This window comes from Epinephelus fuscoguttatus, linkage group LG14, assembly GCF_011397635.1.
Source record: "Epinephelus fuscoguttatus linkage group LG14, E.fuscoguttatus.final_Chr_v1".
NCBI lineage: Eukaryota > Metazoa > Chordata > Actinopteri > Perciformes > Serranidae > Epinephelus > Epinephelus fuscoguttatus.
Genome location: NC_064765.1, coordinates 19,274,268 through 19,293,514, shown reverse-complemented (window position 1 = coordinate 19,293,514; position 19,247 = coordinate 19,274,268). Strand labels below are relative to the sequence as shown.

Sequence of the window (19,247 nt, the reverse complement as noted above, 5' to 3'; positions counted from 1 at the left end):
GCAGATCTTTTTGTGTGGCAATTTCTTCCTGATAGTTTACTTGTTTACAGCATTATTTCACCATAGAGTACATTTGTTCCTCGGGCTTCCTAGATTAATCCACAGCTTTTCATATGGAAAACAGAAGAGTTATGGACATTATGTTGCATATTTAGTTGTTGAATTTCTGATAAAACACTGACACTAGATCACTTAAAATAATCCTCATGTCTACTGGTCATGTTTACTAAATTTAATTTGCACTGAAATTAATTACACTTTTCTGTAACTTTCTGCAGTAATCTAGCTTAAATGAAAGTTTATTCCTAATGTTATCTGCATTGTAACCAGCAGAAATCTATACAAAGAAATTATTGTACCACATGTCCTAACAAGCTTGTACAGACACCTGACAGTAAAATGCATAACCCTCCCTCCACTATAAATTACTGAGTAGACTTTTAAAACATAGTCTTTAATGTTTGAAAGTTAAAAGTTGGGAATGAAATCCTGGAGTTGAAAAAAGCGTTGGCTTTTTACTCTCCAAATTTTAATGAGACCTAGAGTAAAGTAATTTTGATGAAAGGTCTTGAAAGCCCTATTTTCAGCTCAAATTTGGTTCTGTATTTTTTTGACAGAAGCATTCATTGCACATGAAATACCCAGGGACCACCAGAAATTTGAACATCCAATTGTAATACTTGTTTTTAAAGTTTTTGGTTATGATAAATGATGTAATTTGGGATTTTTTTTTTTTTTAAAGAAAACATGCCTCAGCAGGTAACTTTTCTTTAAAAATCAGTGGTAACATTAACACAACCATTTACATTTGTATGCCCCTCCCTTTAGCCAAAAAACGTGTGTCCCTCCTCAGTGCTTAAGGTTATTTGAAAAACCTCCATTTTGTACCACCCTCGAGGTAACGAACAGTCCCCGACCTATTACATTTGAAAAGTGAACTAATAGTTATATTAAAAAACAAAACCTTAATACTATTACTTAAATTACTAGTATTGTATATTTATCATAATAACAGTATAAGTAGCATCATCTTTACATGAACACAGCAACAGGAAGTTGACCTGGAGCTGCGGAGAGGCAGGGACAACAGGGATGCTGTGAAGGGTTGGGGGTGTTCAAGATCAGCAATGTTGCAAAAAGTCCTGCGCCTTTATACCTAGGGAGAGGAATAACGTCATTAAGTTTAAGTGAGGGTAAAAACTTAGAAGTCGCATTTGTTGTTTTAATTGTGGTTATTATGACAGTTTTTATCATGCTCGATGACATCAAACCTGTCACAGCTATGAACAGGCGCGTAACCTTTTGTTAGCTGAACACAACCGTTTCCGTAAACGTCACATTGGCGGGAAGTAGTAGCTAGTTTGTTAAATAAGGCATAACCGGTATTTTAAAGAAATATTTTACTTTTATCCAGACAGCAGCCAAAGTTAGCGACTGAACTATCCGAAATATAAAACTGTCGTTGTGTGTAGCTAAAGCTAAGATGTCTACTTCATCTGTGTCCAAGGTAACGTCATATTTTAATATTATGTTACGATAAACCTCATGAAACTAGCTTGGCAGTTGGCACAGCATGGCCACATTAAGTTTCTTTGTTTTTGTTCATAGTTAATGTTAACTGCTACTGTTACTGTTGATATTTCAGGGCTGCTTTGTGTTCAAGCCAAGTGCTAAGAAGAAGAAGACGCTCAGTTTAGGTGAGTTTTGCTCATGTTTATAGGGGAGTATCCTCACTGGAGCTGTCAGCTGTCAGGTGTCCTAACCTTAACACTCCCCTGTGTGTCATTTCTCTACAGAGGATCATTTTAGCCATGGCTGTGAAGCTGCTGACAACAGTGACCTGCGATTCAAGCTTTGTCAGGATCTGTGGGACAAAATCAAAACAAACACAGAGGTAAGAATATTCAACCTGAACAGCATTTTGTTTCACATGGTGTTGCCATGATTTGGTACAGTTTTATACATTAGAAACATTTCACTGATGGCAAATGTTTTGCAGCTTTGCAAAACCCATTAGTTGTGTCTCAGCAGCATAGCACATATCCTCCTGAGACCCCAGTTTTTGGCTGATATGCATTTTTCTTCTAGCTATTTTGGATTAGTAGGATCTGATATGCTTGAAAAACTAAGCCTTGTCTTTGAACAGAAAGTAGTCTTTGAACTAAATGGTGTCCTCATATGGGGACAGTGGGTTTGTTTTTAATAGCTACAAGTGTGTAATAAAGTATAAAGCTGTTTCAAAGCTATTTCCATGCCCGAACATTGTTGTGCAAAAACTAAAGTGCGATTTGTTCATTTTGTGACTCCAATCTAGTAACATCGTGAGAGATGCAACCTTAGCAGTGCATAATTTTGGAATAAAACCTTCTAAAGGAGATGTTAAACATGGCCTTAAAATATTAATTTACGTATTTGAATACCTTATCAAAACTGAAATATTTAAAGGTTCACTGTGTAGGGTTTGGGGGCATCTATTGACAATAACGGAATATCATATTCATAACTATGTTTTTGTTTGTGAATAAACAACTGGAACTAAGAATCACTGTGGTTTTGTTACCTTAAAATTAGGAGTTTATATCAACATACAGAGTGGGACCTCTTCCACAGAGTACGCCACAGTAGCCCAGAACTAACAAGTCAAACACTGACTCTAGATGAGTCAATAAGCGGTTTTGCGTTGGCCACTGTTGTTCTCTTACACGCTTGTTACACAGGTTCAGTTCTGCAGCCTCACCGCAAAATGCCACTAAATCCTGCACATCAGACCTTAAACAAGTTTTTTTTTCTGCTGCCTGTAAGGTTTTGCAGGATGAGCTCAACAGGAACATCTTGGACAGCTTGCTCAACTTCACGAGGAAGTGCTCTTCCACTCGCCTACACAGTGACTGGGCATCACAGATGAGGGCGAGTGAGATTCCCACTGCGGCGCTTGTGCTCGGTATGTTGTTGACGAGGCGGTCACATATGACATGAGCTGGCTGATTATCCAAACAACAGACAATTTAGAATATAACGGAAAAGAATAATTCCCGCACTCCATCACTTTTGAGGGTTTCTTGACGCCCAGTCTAACTTAGTGTCACACATTTTTTCTTCTTCTTTGATATTCTCCGCAGGTGTGAACGTCCCAGATCATGACATGACCTTTCAGAGTCTGTCTGAGCTGCTTCAGCAGTCTGTCACTCCTCATGTGGCCTCTGTACAGGCCAAAGAGTGCGGAGGTGAGGGACTCAGGATCATGTTGTCTTTGATTTTGAAGAAACACATCTTCTTATCTTAGAGTAGTAATAGAAGCAGCTTAATTATTATTTTGCAGTCTTTATATTGTTTGCTTCATCATTTCAGCACTGAAGCATTTGATGAAGAGGGTCCTGGAGAGGTTAATGGACACTGTTGTGAGTGTGGACGATGAGGAAGAGGAGGAGGCTGAGCTGACCAGTGCTCAGCTTCACAAGAGTGTGCACTGCTCCCTCAGTACACTCTGTGATTGGTACAATACCAAAACAAAGGTGGGCTGGACCATGAAGCATAGCTAGTGTACATTATTGTAGATTTGCAGTTTGGTGCATAAAAAGAGTTTGATCACCTGAAGGAGTTTCTGACTGTATTTCAGAAATCTGGTACTCCTGGAAAAAAGCGTAGCTCCTCTGATGGAGATGATCTTCCGCAGCCTCCTGTTGTGATTATTTTCAAAGATTTGGAGGCTTTCAACCCACGAGTTCTTCAGGACTTCATACTCATCTGCAGGTAATTACAAACTTTGGAGAAGGAAGAAGTTCATCTATCACCTTGTTAAGCTGTAACAACAGCATCTCCATGTACATGTTCTCCCCTCCACAGCCGGTACATCGAACGTCTTCCGCTGATGTTCATCTTTGGTATCGCCACATCACCCAGCACCATCCAACACATGCTGCCCCACTCTGTGTCCTCCCTGCTGTGTATAGAGCTCTTCCAGTCCCTCTCCTGTACACAGCACCTGGCCACAGTCATAGACAAGGTATTTTGTCACTCTCAGACACAGAGCAGTCATATCATGTTAGGAGCTTCCAGAACTTTGTGTTAACTTTTAGATCACAAAAGTTTTATTCCTAAATGAATACTTCACCCCTCAAATGACCATTTGTATATCAGTTAGTTATATTGACTTTAGGATAAAACTTTTCCAGCGTGCCTCCAGTGAATGAAGAATCCAAAAACCTGAGAAAATTCATGATGAATTGAATTAAATGGGCTTGGCGATTAACAACAGCATAGTCTCACTCACCAGACCTTTCTCAAGAAAAGGAAGGTCTGACTGGGCCGACTCTCACTTTAAGATTGGAGAAAAAAACGCCCCGACTGCTTGTATTTCTGTCAACCAATCACAACCGTTCTGGGTGGTGCCACAGCAATGGTGCGCTTGCAAAAATATTGCCGCAAAACAGCAAAACTAATATAACCATCTGTCGTGCATTATGCTCAGTACTTCCCAAACAGACAGACCTTTCTGACAGGGAGCTGATCTGAAAGTGAAACTTAGCGATGCTCTCTTTAAAGCCAGACTACACTGACAAAAACAGCAACTGAACACAGGAGCTACTGGTCTACAGCTGCCTCGATCAGTTAGCTGGTTTGTATTATTGTGTGACTTCACTGTTTTAAATGGTTAGTTTGGATTCACCAGTCACACAATAACACAAACAAACTACCAATCGAGGCAGCGGTAGACCAGCAGCCCCCATGCTTGGCAAGGTAAAGTTACTGATTTTGTTCATGGAGTTCATGGACTTGAATTATACTGCACGAGTTGTGTAAAAGTTTATACACTGACGTTTTGATATAGTGTTGTTAAATGTGGGCTGTGACTTCAATTCATGAAGAATGGTTGAGTTTTTGGATTAAGTTATGATCATGAATTCAATGATAATGGATGGACTAATGATAATTTGGGCAGCAGTAGCTCAGTCCATAGGGACTTGGGTTGGGAACTGGAGGGTTGCCTGTTCACTGCCGAGGTGCCCTTGAGCAAGGCACCGAACCCCCAACCACTCGTGGCGCCTGACCAAGGGCAGCCCCCCTCACTCTGACATCTCTCCACTTTGTCCATGTATAGGTCCTGTTTGTGCATGTGTGTTAATGACAAAAGAGTGAAAAAATTTAATTTCCCCTCAGGGGGATTAATAAAGTATATAAAAATCTAATTTGGGGGGTTAAGTATTCCTTTATTTAAATCATTGCATAACTTTTACAGTCATGAAGACATTATAACAAGTAAAACAGTTTCACCTGAATTTTCTTATGTCTAATTTTTGAAAGAGAACTCCCTACTTGTGCAGGTTTTTTACTTTTATTTTTACTTCATAAAGCATCTGCAGTATTAAGATTCTTTCAGTGTTTAGATCTGTGTTCAGCAGCCAAATTAAGAACAATACACGCTTTAAAGAATATGTCAAACTGAATTCTCAACTGTATTATTGATCACGGATGCTTACATTTTTCAGTAAGTCTTTAAACATGTGAGGGAGAGATTTAGCCACTTGGGCATATACAAGCGATAGACACAATAACATGACACCAACATCATAAACTTTAATCCATCGCTATATTGCACATTTCTTTTTAGTGAAATTCTTGTTGTGTCGGCTTTTAAATGAAATCAGGGGGTTCATTGCATTTTTTTTGTGTTGTCTTTGTTTCCAGTTGATCCTGACATCTCAGTTCCCTTTCAAGCTTAACGGTAAAGTGATGCAGGTGCTGATCAGCATCTTCCTCTACCACGACTTCTCAGTGAGGAACTTCATCAAAGGCATCCAGGTACAGAGTAGCTTCTAAATACTTTATCCAGTATGTGTCTTATCAGTGTTATCCTCTGTTTGCACCGGTCGTCTGTTTTGTCTGTAGGTTTAATTCCGATGTGCACATTATAGTTAACAAACTTTGTGCTTTGTCTCGGTGCAGCTGGCCCTGCTGGAGCACTTTCACAGTCAGCCTCTCAGCGTACTGTGCTGTAAGAAGAAGGAGGCTCAGCTTAATGTGATGCAGCTCAGTCACCTCGACTTGGAGAGGATCAGGCATCTGCTGTCGTTCAAAAGGTACGCACAGTTTAGGTTTTTTTTACACGTGCAATAACTCAAGCAGTGAACACACAGGTGACTTGTATGTTATTTAATGTGGTTTAGCAGCTTCCTGTAGGGTTTGATTCACCTTTTCAAACGTGACACTAAGCCTTTAAATCACGTCTAACCTGTGTTTTTTTTGTTTTGATATGTTTTGTAGGTATGCAGAGAAGCAAGAAGCTCAGGAACAAGTGAATCTGTTCACAGATGACGCTCATTTAAAGGTACATTCTGTGTTTTATCTCTTCACCTGAGGCAGTAGACAGCAATGAGTGCACATACTCAGACAGAATCTCATGCTTCAGGTTTCTTTTCTTATTAGGAGGTGTGTCAGAGGCTGATAAAAGACCTTCACAAATACCACAAGTGCTATTATCCTGTCCTGAGATGTCTCCACACTCTGACATCATCGTTACCTCGTTACCCCCTCGGAAAACAGGCAAGAAAGTGCTGCTGTGTAATTGTGCAAAATAACTGTTGAATTAATGGTGTCAGTTTTTTGTTCCTGGTTTGTTTTAACACTGAATTACTTGTGTGTGACAGATACGAGAGCTCCATTTAATATGTCTTGAGAAGAACGTATGGGAGAACGAGGATTACCAGTCAGCCATGAAACTCGTGAAGTAAGTCTGGATGTCTGACCGTAAAGAGATATTTAATTGGGATATTCCGCATGGTCAGTGATTCGTCACTCATTTTCTCAGCAAACAGTTTGTCACTCATTTTCCAGGACAGGTTACTTGATGATATTCAGGTGATAAGGAGCAGAATGTTGTCATGTATGGAGGGAATGGTCTGTTGATATATGGTAGAAACCTTAATTAAGAACTTATCATCCCATAAAGAAGAGCTGCAGTGTGGAACTTTATGTGAAGTGTAATTTAAACAAAAGACAGAGCTCCCTGTGTGCGGTTAAGCTCAGGAACATAACCATCAGCCCAGGAGAGCGGCAAGTTTAATGCCTCTCCAGAGGAGGACGGACTTTTTAGAGTGTGAGCTAGGTGAAACTGGGAAAGCGGTCTGTTTTTTGTTTACTGTCCTGTCTGCAAGGACATAAGGGATGTCTTTTTTTTTTTTTTAGTAAAATGACATCCATTTATGTTGATCTCTTTTGGCTGGATGACTATAAAAAAAGTTGTGCGCCAGGGAGGGAACATTTTATGGCAGATTTTATTTGCCAAGCTCGGGAGAGAAAGCAGACTATTTTCTTTAAGACCGAGCTGTTAAATAAGCTGTAATTATGCAGCGACCACTGCTACTGTGCTTTGGGTGTCAGGTAAACCCCTGTGAGTTGGGAACTTGGGTGTGCATGACACAAAAATAAACCTGTTAACAAGTGAGACCAACAAATGTGTTCGAAGACGCTCCTAAAGTCCTCTAGTTTTGATGTCTTGTCATAAACATGTCTTACTTCCCTCCCAGCCAACCTTATGGACAGATATCACCACTAGATGGCAGCATATTCAAGGGTATTTTGATGATTACTGCTCCTCCTGGTGGCCAGATAGCCTTTATGATACAGTAAGGCAGCATTGTTTGTATTGTTGTTTGACACTAGCTTATCATAGTGAGCAAACCACATGTTAGTCAAAAAACAACCCAGTCTGAAGTCACCATGCTCAGCTGTAAAGCTCCTGTGTTTCCCTGCAGGATGCTGGCTAAAGACGAGCTCATCGCTTTGCTACAGAAGTGTGTGGAGATTTTGCAGGCTGCCAAAGCAAAGAAAATGAAGAGCGCTCTTGTCCAGCTGGAGGATATGCTCGCCAAATTTAAGCAGTTGGACAGTGAGTGGATAAAATGAACGAGAGCACACACACGATATTATTCTGTTTAGAGCTGCTTACTTTCCTTAACTGTGTGTTCACCCCTTTGTCAAATAATTATAATTGTAGGTATTAAATATGCAACACCCCTTGACATTCTTTCATCTTGTTCTCAACAGCAGTAACTGCTGAACCTCCCCCCAGCGTGGAAGAGAGTCTCACCTCTCCAGTGAAACATCTTCAAAAGAAAACCGACCTGTTCCAGCTGCAGAAGGTTTTTATAGTTTTGTGAAGAATTAAATCTTTACAGCATTTCTGTGAATAGACTCCCCCTTGCTGATGTGTTTGAACCATGAATCCTCAGACTATTTTCATTTAATCTAGACTCTGCTGGAGATGAACGAGACTCGGAGGTCCAAGAAGCTGAGTCCGTTCGAGGCTCTACGAAACGAAGCTCTCGAGTTTATCGACAGCTTAGTGAAGTGAGACACATTCCCTTTCTTATGCAATTAATTACATAAACATTATAGAAACTCTTCTTTGACTGATACCTCTCTCCCACCCAGGAGTCACCTGTCTCCCCCAGAGTCTCAGACACTGTATGAAGTTTGCTACTACACCTCCTCTGCCACTGTGAGACGCCACCTCAACGCAACACCTCGCACCTCCATCCAGGCTGCACTTAACAGTCCCTACTATTATCTCCAGGTACATGTGCCTCTTCTTCTTCTTCTTATCAAGTGTGTAACTGTCTTGCAGGGCTCCCACGCAGTATGGAAAATTATGGAATTTGATTTAAGTCATCTGGATAAATATGAACTTGACTGGAGCCTCTTCCCTGTTTGACTCCTCTTCCAGAACGAAAGCCTAAAGACGGAGGATGGGACCGTCTCTAACGCTGCTCCTGATATCTGCATTGCATACAAACTCCATCTTGAGTGCGGCAGGCTGATTAACCTCTACGACTGGCTGGAAGTGAGTATATATATTTAATAATTTGATAGTGTAATGCAACTACACCAGCCTGTTTCTTTAAGGGAAAACAAGATGATGTTTACACAGCGTGCGATTTTAACTCTCTACGATAACAGCACCTTTGCCCTGCAAAGTTTGATGGTTGGAAGTTTGTTTTTCCTCTCCAGATCGGATCAATGTGTCACATTATTGATCTGAAAATCAAATATCAGCCCAGAATGGACCTGATACTGACATGAAACCTGTGTTTATGTGTTTTTAGGCCTATGCCACTGTTGTCTCTGCGGCTGAGGGGAACAACCCAGATTCTGACAATTACGGGAAAGTGGATGAAGTCAAACAGTATCCTTTATCTGCAAACATGTTTTTCCCCATCACACTATCCCACCATTTTCATACTCGCTTAATGTTGTGATGATTTGATTGAGAGAGCACTATCTTAATTTTTTAAGGACATGTAACACAGTTAGTTCTTATGATGGTGGTTCATGATAGACGAGGTGGTTGGTCATAACATTAAAACCACAGGTAAAGTGAATAACACTGAACATCTCGTTACAGTGCAGTGTTCTGTTTGGAAACCTTAGGTCGTGGCATTCATGTGAATGCCACTTGACATTCACCACCCACCCATCGGCCTCCCTGATGACAGTGGCCCCTCCAGCAGGATAATGCACCATACCACACTGCAAAAACTGCTCAAGAATGGCCCTGAGGAATATGACAGAGCTCAAGGTGTCAACCCGGCCTCCAAATTCCCCAGATTCCAATTAGATCGAGCATTCATGGGATGTACTGGCATTCCACCTCGCAGCCCACAGGACTCAGAAGATCCACCACCAGCGCCCTGGTGCTTGACACCCAGACACATGGGCACGGACACAGGACCTCTGGGGTACTGGCACGTCCCATAGATGCTCGATCGGATTGGGATATGGGGAACTTGGAGGCCTGGTCGAAGCCTTGAGCTCTTTGTCACATTCCTCAGACCATTCCTGAACAGTTTCTGCAGTGTGGCATGGCGCATTGTCCTGCTGGGGTGCCACTGCCACTAGGGAGTCGTCGCTATGAAGGGGTGTACTTTGTCTGGATCAGTGTTTGTCAGGTGGCATCCACATGAACGCCAGCACCAATGGTTTTCCGGCATTGTAACCACACGATCGATGTTACTCACTTCACCTCTCAGTGGTTTTAATGTTGCGGCTGATCAGTGTGAATGACAGTGAAACAAGAATAACCCTAATGGAGAAATGTTGATCCTTAGCGTGTTCTCTAGTGCTCGTTTCATCCGAGCTGTGTCTGAGCTCGAATTTTTGGGCTTCATAAAGTCCACCAAGCAGAAGACTGACCACGTGGCTCGACTCACCTGGGGAGGCTGCTGACCAAACACTCAGAGAAGCCACACGCACCTTTTTGCATATACCTTATCTGTGGCTGCTGTCAAACCTCAATTACTCGTACTCGTAATGGATTTACATTTTGTATATTTCCCTCTAATAAAATATATGGGAGTAGTTTCTGATAATCATGGTGCTGTGCATGTTTATTTTGTATTCATAGTTGTGCACTAAGCAAAACGCATTGTGCCGCTCTATCACCAGGTACTGGGTGTTCCAAGAAACTTAGTGCTAAGAGTGTTGAAACTTAACTTGGTATCATAGAGCTGATATTGCTAGGCCCAAAGCATAGCGTAGTTAATTAAAAGAAAGGAGTTCTTTTTCATAAAGGCTATGAATAAAGATTACAGGGGTGGACACGCTGTGCAGGAGTTGTCATTTACTGAGTAAGATCGTTAGGAAAAAGCCTGATTCTGACATCTTTATGAGAAGGATTTCTTCGTTTTATATAGCCACAGAAAAGTCCAACATACAGCACAACAATTCTCAACTCTTTAAAAGACTTTTTATTGTTTTTGTCCAATAAGTACATTGGTTTCAAAGTGATACCAGCAAAACAAAAATCAAAATAAATAAAACACTGGTAGGGAGAACAAAAAAAAAAAAACTTGCCCACTTTATGCTCAATTTTAAAAAGCAATGAACAGAGGACAAACTGCAAACACATCCTCTCTGTTCTGCTGCGTTTCTTCCACTTCCTCTCAGATTGACCAGCAAACCTTAAGTAAAACTCTTGCGCTGCTTTATCTTATTTACATGTAACAAACAGAAAACAAGTGACAAAGCCTGGAATGCTGGGAATCATTACAAAAGTGAGATAACTGTAGATACACGTACAGCAGGAGGAACATAGGCCACTGGTAGAGATAGGGTCCATTCATTTACATAAGGAAGCACCTAGTTGCTTACAACAGAGTGGTAACAACCGACAACAGCTTCATATAAACCTTTTGCCCAAAGACAGAAATATGGCACAGTAAGAAAAGTTTCATTTAAACTTGCTAAACTGAATCTCTTACAATGATGAGCTTTTTTAGTTTTCGTCGTCTTCTCCTTACTTGAGATATCACATGATAGCTTGCAGCAAGAGAAGGCCGTCTTGCAAAGATTTCTGGGCCACACTCAGGAAACATCTGGAGAAGAGGGAGAGATGAAACAAAATACAGAAACCAGACTTGTTACTTTAAACTTCAAAAGGCGGAGCTCGGGCCAAGATCCGAGACTTTCTCGCATCCAGCGTTTGAGACAGGAATGTGGAAATAATTTAAGATGAGATGAAGGAACTCACAGCTTGCAGGTTGCTCTCCGAATCGTCGCATTAGCTGATCGTGTGTGAACTTCACAAAGGTGTCGTATTGTTCTGAAATGTACAGGACAGGAAATCAGGATTAGTACTGTACAGCTAAATGTGAAGCCTTGTGTGCATTATTGGAACTTGTCTCGTATGTTATCATTTCCCACAGACTTTTGGCTATGGCGCAGATCAAGGGTGTAGGTTTCATTTCGACACTGGGAAGGAGGGACACATGAAACTGGGGGTTTGGGGTTCTCTCACAGGAATCTGGGGAATTTTTATGCACAAATTTGTAACTTTTCTGCATCAATTTACGGTGAAAATGTCTACAATTTTGTCAAAATACAAGTCCTCTGCTACTTTAATTTTTTATTAGGGTGGGAAGACAAATGCACATGTTCTAAATACTGACAGAAACGTGACCCTTGCATCCCTCCCGAAATCTACGCCTGTGGTATCGATCACTTTTAGTCACTGATCATATTTACTGTGGTCAGAAATGAGTCAATCTTGCTTTGTGAAGTAAAACATACCAAGCACATGCTGCTACAGTGTCACAATTTTGAGGATTTGGTTGCTTTGCTCATTTTATAAACACATTTAATATCATAACTTTCCTTTTGACAGCTGCTCAGACACTTCAGGGCATAATTTTTGGGCTCTGGTACCTTGGGAACTTAGGGAAGCTAAGGAATTCAGTATGCAACTCATTATTGGCAGTCAAAATAAAACAACTATATTAGTGCTGGAAAGATAAGTGCATTAACTTTGACCTACATTCAATCATCAACACGATCTGCTTCTCAAATGCCATGATTTACAACTGGATACCTTCAGGTTCAGGTTGATTTGTGTTCCTCTGAGTCACAACAACTTGCTCAATGTGTACCAACCTGCCAGTTTTGAAGTCATAGTCTCCTCATACTCCTCCCGCACCTTCTCTTCCCTTTCTGTCAGCAGGCGTTCACAGATCATTCCAACTTGTCTGAGGGTGAATAATGGCTGTTCTTTTCTAGTGGGAGAAACGCCTCCAGAGGACGTTCCTGCACAAATCAAAAAAGAAAAACCTAAGAATCGAGGCGCGTGTGGTATTTCTGGGTGCCTGTCAGGGTAATTCTGGAGCAGCCTCTCCTGTAGGCAGTGTGTTACTCAACCAACCTGGCATGCTGGAAACATTCATAGTAGACGACTGGGATGGGGACTCTGGAGAATAGCAGCACTCTGACTGTTGGTAGCCTCCATCTAGATGCTTCCTCTTTTGAATGCGTTTGTACTCCTGCTTAATGCTGTTGAGGATTTGTTCTGGGGGGACAAAAGAAAGTAAAAAAACAGTGAGAGGTTTGTTGGTGAAGATAAAACTGCTGCCATGTCAGGACCCCACACTGATAAGCACATTTGTTTTCCTGTTTATCACAGTGTGGTTCAAGGTGTTGCTAATGCCTCCCAAGCCCCTGGCTGGTCACCAAGCAGGCCAACTTGGCCAACATTACCTGCACTAAGCCTTGACGACGACTCCCCAAATGGCGAGGGCTCCATGCTAAGATACTTCCTAGGGGATGAGGATGAGGACGATGGGGACACGGGGATGCATCTTCGTCTTTTAGGGGAAGTAGGGCTCATCAGCGGATCGAAATCCATGGTCCTCTTCAGGGTGGCTCCACACGCCATGACTTCAGTTAGTTAAAGGAAAAGGAGGGGGGGGGGGTGCAAAAATGCCGAAACAAGACAATAATGAAGCGATAACTTCAGTTATTTCAGACAACAGCTAACCACAGCATTCTTCAACACGACTTGCTCATTACAGTGTGACTTGTTCTGCTAAAACCAGCTTCCTGCGGTGAGGGATACACGCTAAGCATACTGCGCAGCTGAGGCTTTAAATATTTGCTAGCAAGCTAACGCTAGCCGTGCTTGCTAGCCAATAATCAAAAAGAAAACAAAGCTAACGTTAGCTTTGGCTGCCGTTGGCAGAACAGTGCGCTCGCGTGCACGTTTCAATAAAACTGTTTCTTACCTGTTGAGGTGGGTGTCGGTTTGTCCAACTGCGGTCAACAACTCGTGTTGCTCTGAAAGTTGCTTCCCAAAAGTTGAAGTGACGACCAGCCGGCTGCGGGCCAACTGTCTGCTGTTAGACAGGGAGCTAGCTAACGCAACTTAGCTGCTTGTTTTTGATATGGGGCTGTCGGCTTCTCCGGCTCGTGACGTCACGTGCGAACTGCGCCACAATGCATTCTGGGTCGTGTAGTGAAACACGGCAAAGGATGAGAAATAAAAGGATGATAACGCCCTAAAACAGCAAATATCATCCGATTTTTTTCCAATTTAATTTATTCACATTATAGCCCCTTTCTGCTTTTTAATGAACCACAACTCAATTCCTCAGTATGACCAATCCATGGAAAATAACGGACAATAAATAGATTATCCCTCTTATCTACACAGGAGGGCAGTGTTACATAAAAAAACCCCACAGACCTGACCAGTCCAACTCCACAGTTCAGTACTATTTAGTTTACTTTTCACATTTTCTAACATGTATAATGTGTTGAAAAACACAAATCTGACTTTACTTTACTCACACTTCAACAATTAACTTCGCTTTATGGAGCAGTGGCCCCCCAAAAAGTCTAAGGGTCACAGGATGCAGGAATACTTAAAAATTTATTTGTATTTTTTCCCCCTAACCTTTCTCAACTTATGTTTTAATGTTGTAAGAAATATTTTCATCTAGTAAGGCCCTAAAGTCCTCAAGTTAAAAATTTAAAAGTCTTTCTCTGCTCAAACTGCTCATTATTCATATCTGAATTAAGACAATAGCCTGTGAGGAGGGGTTACAAGTAGCATAGGTGAATTGTGACACAGTGGACCCCTTGGCCTCGATGCATATAAGGTCCCACCTCAGGCAGATACAACATGCTGTTGTTTTTATCCCCACAGAGTTGAATATCCCATATTGCTTAGAGGCCAGTTCAGCACATGTCAAGTCCTGTAGGAAAACTGTGGGGATAAAAACACTAATTTAAACTGTATCATAAAAGTTTCCTTTTTATGACATCTTCAAAGTGAATGTTAGGCTATTCCTTCAGTTTTTCTTTTCTTAGGACTTCTGGGGCTCTGACATTGACATGACGACTGAGCCCTCTGACAAGAAATGAAAAGTTATTCACAGTGACTTCACACAAATGCGCTTTCTTAGGGGTGCCATTTGCATTTGGGCCCCATAGGCCTGTTCAGTAATACACCTATGACAAGTAGACATTGCTTCAGGGGGTCACAAGTAATTGTCATTACTTGTACTAAAACGTGCACTGTATATTTTGCCTGTAACTGCTCCACGTCTGCATACTGTCCATACTATTAATACCTATCATAGTGTATTTATATCTGCTTACCACTATACATATGCAAATGCAAAAACACATGTCTCAGTATTGTACTCTGTGCAATGACAGTTAAGTTTAACCTAATCTCACCACACACACTATAAGCCGCGGGTGCTGATGTGATGGTTTGCTGAGATTCCATTGTTTTATTCAGGAAAAAAAGACACCAGGTATGTTGACGAAATTATGATAAAAATAGACAAATTTCATATATTTATTGAACTCATGTCCTTGCTTACACACACCATTATGAGACACCATGGCACAATGGATGCGTCACAGAAATACCAAAGTGTAGCTTCTCACAAAATGCTCTAACTGTTCCATAAGCACATGTGTAATAAGCAGCTATGTAACATTCCCAAATCACTACAGACTAAAGTTTTGATTTGATCAAAAAGCTGTTCATGTTTCAAAGAATGACTCACCATTTTGCTTTGCAAAGTACAAGTTTAAAAAAATATACAATAAATAAAGTCAAATTACATTATAGTGCCAAAGTTCACAATATCATGGTCTTACAAGATCAACAATAGCTGAGTTCAAATCACTGATGGGTTGCTGAGTTTTTACTTACAAGCAGTGTGCTGTCGTTCAAAACTGACATGTTGCATGAAGGTAGACACAGTTTCACCTCGCATTACTGCCACAATATTGCTATGATGTGATGTGAAAACAGAAGGAACAAAAGGGAACGTCGTAGTTTTCTACCTTGAAGCTGAAATCTGTAACGTTATGCACATTCGAACCACAGCAAAGGTGACAGAGCAGAGTGTCAGGTTTGTACTGAATTAAATTTAGTCGATCAGACATGTGCAACCTGACAAACCATTTCTCAGTGAGAGAGTAAAGATATAATGAACAGTTTTGGCATTCTCCATCATACAGCTGGCTATAATAATATATAAATGTTACAGATTTCAGCTTGAAAGTAACAAAATCTTGTTATTCAGTTGTGGGTCTAAGTCATTTTTTGGCACACTTCACAGTAACAGAGCAGTGCACTAGGAGGGGCTATTCTACAATAACTTCACAGTTGTACCAGAGCTTGTTTTTTAGACCGGCTCGGCAGTAGAACTCTCAGTCACTCCAGAAACGGTAACCTGGGCTACTTTTATTCGAGTCTTTCCACAGCTGGCACCGTTTCTCCCCGCCCTGCCTGCTGCGGCTCTCACACTCCTCCTGAGCCAGTCAGCCTCAGCGCTGTTGTCCGGAGACTGCGATGCTCCCCAGCACATATGGCAGATATTGAGGAAGGCCCTGCGCAGGTCTTTGCTCCTCATGGCGTAGATCACAGGGTTCACCGTGGAGTTGAGCAGGGTGAGCATGCTGCAAAACGCAAATACAGTCTTGATGAAGTCGTTCACCTTCCCAAAGAGGTCGTAAACCATGATGGCTAGAAGCGGGCCCCAGCAGATGATGAGGGCCACTAGGATCAGAACCAGGGTTTTGGCCAGGCGGAGGTCCATGCGGGCCTGCTCGGGCCTCACCGTCTGCACTTTGGTCCCCTCTGCTGTGTAAACGATCACACTCCTCTGGGAGCTGCGGCTCAGCATCCGGACAGCATGGTTGTGAGACTTCCAGAGAATGAACATGTAGGCGTAGATGATGAACAGGACCAGGATGCTTGTCATCCCAATCCAGAACATCAGGTACTTCTGGTCGATTAGAGGAAAAATGTCCGAGCAGACAGAGTTGAGACGCTTGCAGTTCCACCCCAGCAGCGGCAACAGCGAGAAGACAATAGAGATGGTCCACATCAAACTGAAGGCAATGACCGCTTTCGTCTTTGTGACGATGCTTTTGTACGCCATGGGCCTGTGGATGGAGATGTAGCGGTCGATTGCGGTGAGAAACAGACTGCCCACAGAGGCGGTGAAGGAGGCGATGACCCCTGCCAGCTTGAATAGGAAAACATTAGGGCTGTCCTTCCTGTGGAGGACATGGAAATCCAGAAAGCTGTAGACAAAAATGATGCTGCCTATCAGATCGGCCACAGCCAGGCTGCCTATGAAGTGATAGGAAGGCCGAGATCGAAGCGTCTGGGAGTGTAGGATCACACACAGCACCATGAGGTTCTCCAGCACTGTAAATGTACCCAGGGTGAGCGCCAAGATGGCAACTGCGAGCTGCTGAGCAGGAGTGAGGATCATAAAACACTCCATGTTGTCCACAAAGTCCTCCCCACACTGCGGCGCCCCTCCGCTCTCCACAGAGGTGCCATTACTCAGCAGAAAGTCTGAAACATTGGTGGGGAAAATGGGTGAGAGGCCACCATAAATGACCTCCTTATTTCCAGGGACGAGTCCGGGGAGGGAGTTGCTAATGGAGGCAGAGTGCGGCTTCTCGAAGTGGAATTGGTTCTTGATTAGAGTCGAGTCAATGGAGGGGTCATCGTAGCTGGCGTCGTTGGAGCCGAGATACTGGACACCTGTCGTTAGTGTGCTCATCGTGGTGCCTGCTATCCTGTGCAGAGCCAACTTCATGGCTGGTTTGTGGTTGTGGAGATGCTCAGTGGAGAGGGGTGTGATGTAACCGCATTAAATCCATGCAAAAAGACACCTACGAAGAAAAAAAGAAGATTTTTTTTTAACATAAAGAATGCAGTTATTTAATAAAAAAAATATCTATTGCATTTGTCTCTTAAAATATTTAAATACATGCAGAAACATGAATGGTTAACACAGCAGAACATGAATTTGTTGCTGGGAGATATTGGGGGAATTTGTGCATCGGCCAGCTGACTCCAGAGCAGATGCATCCCAGACAATAGTGGGAAACTGAACAGTTGATGACAAACCTGTGCAGCCTCGGGGGAAATCATGGCATTAAGTATGTAGGACAGACAGGCTTTCTTATTAATTAAAGCAGGTCATTAGGCATTAAGCTTGTTTTTTTTTCCTCAATAATCATTGGATTAATTAGGCATCAAGGGAGGGAAACAAGATAAAGAGTGCACAGATCTGTCCAATGATCCATTTACGTTTTGATGCCAGTAATGATGATATTAATTATGTACAGTTAAGTTTGCATGAAGGTTTTGGAATAAGATGTTCCTTAAAGAGCAGGAACAGTGTTGCCAATTAAACATGACATGACCCGCTGCGAGGGAAATATATTAAAAGAAAATCTGGATCAAAGCTGCGCAAACATAATGAGCAATAAGAACAAATTACGCACGCGTAAATTATTTAACTAACACAGAAATGAATAATAATAAAGAAAACGTACCTTGATTTTCTGAGCACAAACATCTTGTCCCGATCCATAACGCAAAAAAAAAAATACGAATCTAACTAAACTGGGAGTAAACCAGTCTGCTGTCTTCACTTTCTTCTCCAACAGTTGCAGCAACTCCACAAAGAACTGGAAGCCAGTTGTTGTTTGGATGATGCGCCGGGGGAATTGTCGTGTGTTGACTCCCCAGATACTGTCAATGTCAAATACAGTAAAGCCGGGCAGGCAGCCGGTGGAGACAGAGTGTGTGAGTGAGTGTGTATGCGTGTGCGTGTGTGTGTTTGTAGGAGCGGGCGGCGTTAAGGCTCCTTTTTGTGCGCCTGCTGGTCACGTGGTCTGAGGTGTTTGAGCGCAGGAGGAAGTTTATCTCTGAGCATCATCCACACCTATTTATACAAGAGCAAAACAGCTGCTGCAGGCAGGACATGAAAACCAGCCTCTAACCCGTGTGTTTTTATCGTTCAGTGTCCCAATTATAATCACAATAACAGTCATTATAATAATCATAGCTGCTATATTCATTTTTGCCTCTTTAAATGCCTTTTTTTGCATGTCTTCTGTCAGTGTGCAGCAACGTATTCAAGTGCTAACCCTTCTATTTGCCACATAAGTCAATATTTTCACAGTAAATAAGGACACCTTTTACATTTATATGTTAAACAGGCAATGCATGATGAAATATATACCCATTTTGTCATCCTCAGTCAAAGAGATGTACAGTATGTTATCCCACACAGTCACATTATTAATGTTTTGGGTCAATCAGACGTCAGTTTCATCGCATCTTTTCATCGAGAAGGACATCACACATGAGTCAACATTCCTGTAAGTGTGCCAGTGTTAGCCAGCTGGTTCCTTTTCAACTGCAGTCCTTTGGTGAGATGTTCTGAAAAAGTGACAGACGAAGAAATACAGTTTAACTCTCCGTCAGATCTCTTGTGAACAAACTTACCAAACGCCAGTGACAAAGATACAAATAAACTTTCTGTCAGCATCAACCGCAGATGGAGAGCATTTGTTTTTAATCTTGTTTTACAGCTGGAGTCACAAACAGAAATAAAAATGACAATGTCACTATGATAATACAATGGTAAGTA

General features: G+C 41.9%; 3 protein-coding genes across 4 annotated transcripts; 1 reads left to right on the top strand and 2 right to left on the bottom strand.

Annotated features, from left to right (window-relative positions):
* Positions 1-1,179: 1,179 nt before the first annotated feature.
* orc3 (origin recognition complex, subunit 3) lies at positions 1,180-10,325 on the top strand. Of its 2 annotated transcripts, none has more exons than XM_049595896.1 (20): positions 1,180-1,507; positions 1,646-1,697; positions 1,797-1,894; positions 2,803-2,941; positions 3,120-3,224; positions 3,349-3,512; positions 3,617-3,750; positions 3,844-4,003; positions 5,686-5,799; positions 5,944-6,077; positions 6,262-6,325; positions 6,424-6,540; positions 6,645-6,724; positions 7,752-7,885; positions 8,047-8,138; positions 8,249-8,346; positions 8,431-8,572; positions 8,723-8,839; positions 9,102-9,181; positions 10,116-10,325. In XM_049595896.1, exons 1-20 carry the CDS (start codon positions 1,484-1,486, stop codon positions 10,219-10,221), a joined length of 2,154 nt encoding a protein of 717 aa, XP_049451853.1. In that variant the 5' UTR covers positions 1,180-1,483; the 3' UTR covers positions 10,222-10,325. The 2 variants fall into 2 exon arrangements, with proteins under 2 accessions (XP_049451853.1, XP_049451851.1); XM_049595894.1 differs by having other exon boundaries at positions 8,044-8,138.
* Positions 10,326-10,719: 394 nt separating this feature from the next.
* On the bottom strand, positions 10,720-13,719 carry LOC125901356 (akirin-2-like). The gene is made up of 6 exons (XM_049597016.1): positions 13,545-13,719; positions 13,021-13,200; positions 12,689-12,832; positions 12,424-12,573; positions 11,525-11,596; positions 10,720-11,369 (listed from the first exon to the last, which is right to left on the bottom strand). Exons 2-6 carry the CDS (start codon positions 13,196-13,198, stop codon positions 11,359-11,361), a joined length of 555 nt encoding a protein of 184 aa, XP_049452973.1. The 5' UTR covers positions 13,199-13,200; positions 13,545-13,719; the 3' UTR covers positions 10,720-11,358.
* A 1,427-nt stretch (positions 13,720-15,146) lies between these two features.
* On the bottom strand, positions 15,147-18,992 carry LOC125900751 (cannabinoid receptor type 1B-like). The gene is made up of 2 exons (XM_049595947.1): positions 18,145-18,992; positions 15,147-17,475 (listed from the first exon to the last, which is right to left on the bottom strand). The coding sequence occupies exon 2, from the start codon at positions 17,397-17,399 to the stop codon at positions 15,969-15,971; it is 1,431 nt and encodes a 476-aa protein (XP_049451904.1). The 5' UTR covers positions 17,400-17,475; positions 18,145-18,992; the 3' UTR covers positions 15,147-15,968.
* Positions 18,993-19,247: the final 255 nt, after the last annotated feature.

What these genes read in the sequence shown, in the direction of transcription:
- LOC125900751 (XM_049595947.1), bottom strand. Translation starts at nt 17,399, where the DNA reads ATGAAGTTGGCTCTGCACAGGATAGCAGGCACCACGATGAGCACACTA.
- LOC125901356 (XM_049597016.1), bottom strand. Translation starts at nt 13,198, where the DNA reads ATGGCGTGTGGAGCCACCCTGAAGAGGACCATGGATTTCGATCCGCTG. An exon ending in GTCGTCAAGGCTTAGTGCAG is followed by an intron (nt 12,833 to 13,020) that starts GTAATGTTGGCC and finishes TTGTCCCCCCAG; the next exon opens with AACAAATCCTCAACAGCATT. An exon ending in GAATGTTTCCAGCATGCCAG is followed by an intron (nt 12,574 to 12,688) that starts GTTGGTTGAGTA and finishes TGATTTGTGCAG; the next exon opens with GAACGTCCTCTGGAGGCGTT.
- orc3 (XM_049595894.1), top strand. Translation starts at nt 1,484, where the DNA reads ATGTCTACTTCATCTGTGTCCAAG. An exon ending in AAATCAAAACAAACACAGAG is followed by an intron (nt 1,895 to 2,802) that starts GTAAGAATATTC and finishes GCTGCCTGTAAG; the next exon opens with GTTTTGCAGGATGAGCTCAA. An exon ending in TCAGCCATGAAACTCGTGAA is followed by an intron (nt 6,725 to 7,751) that starts GTAAGTCTGGAT and finishes GTTTCCCTGCAG; the next exon opens with GATGCTGGCTAAAGACGAGC.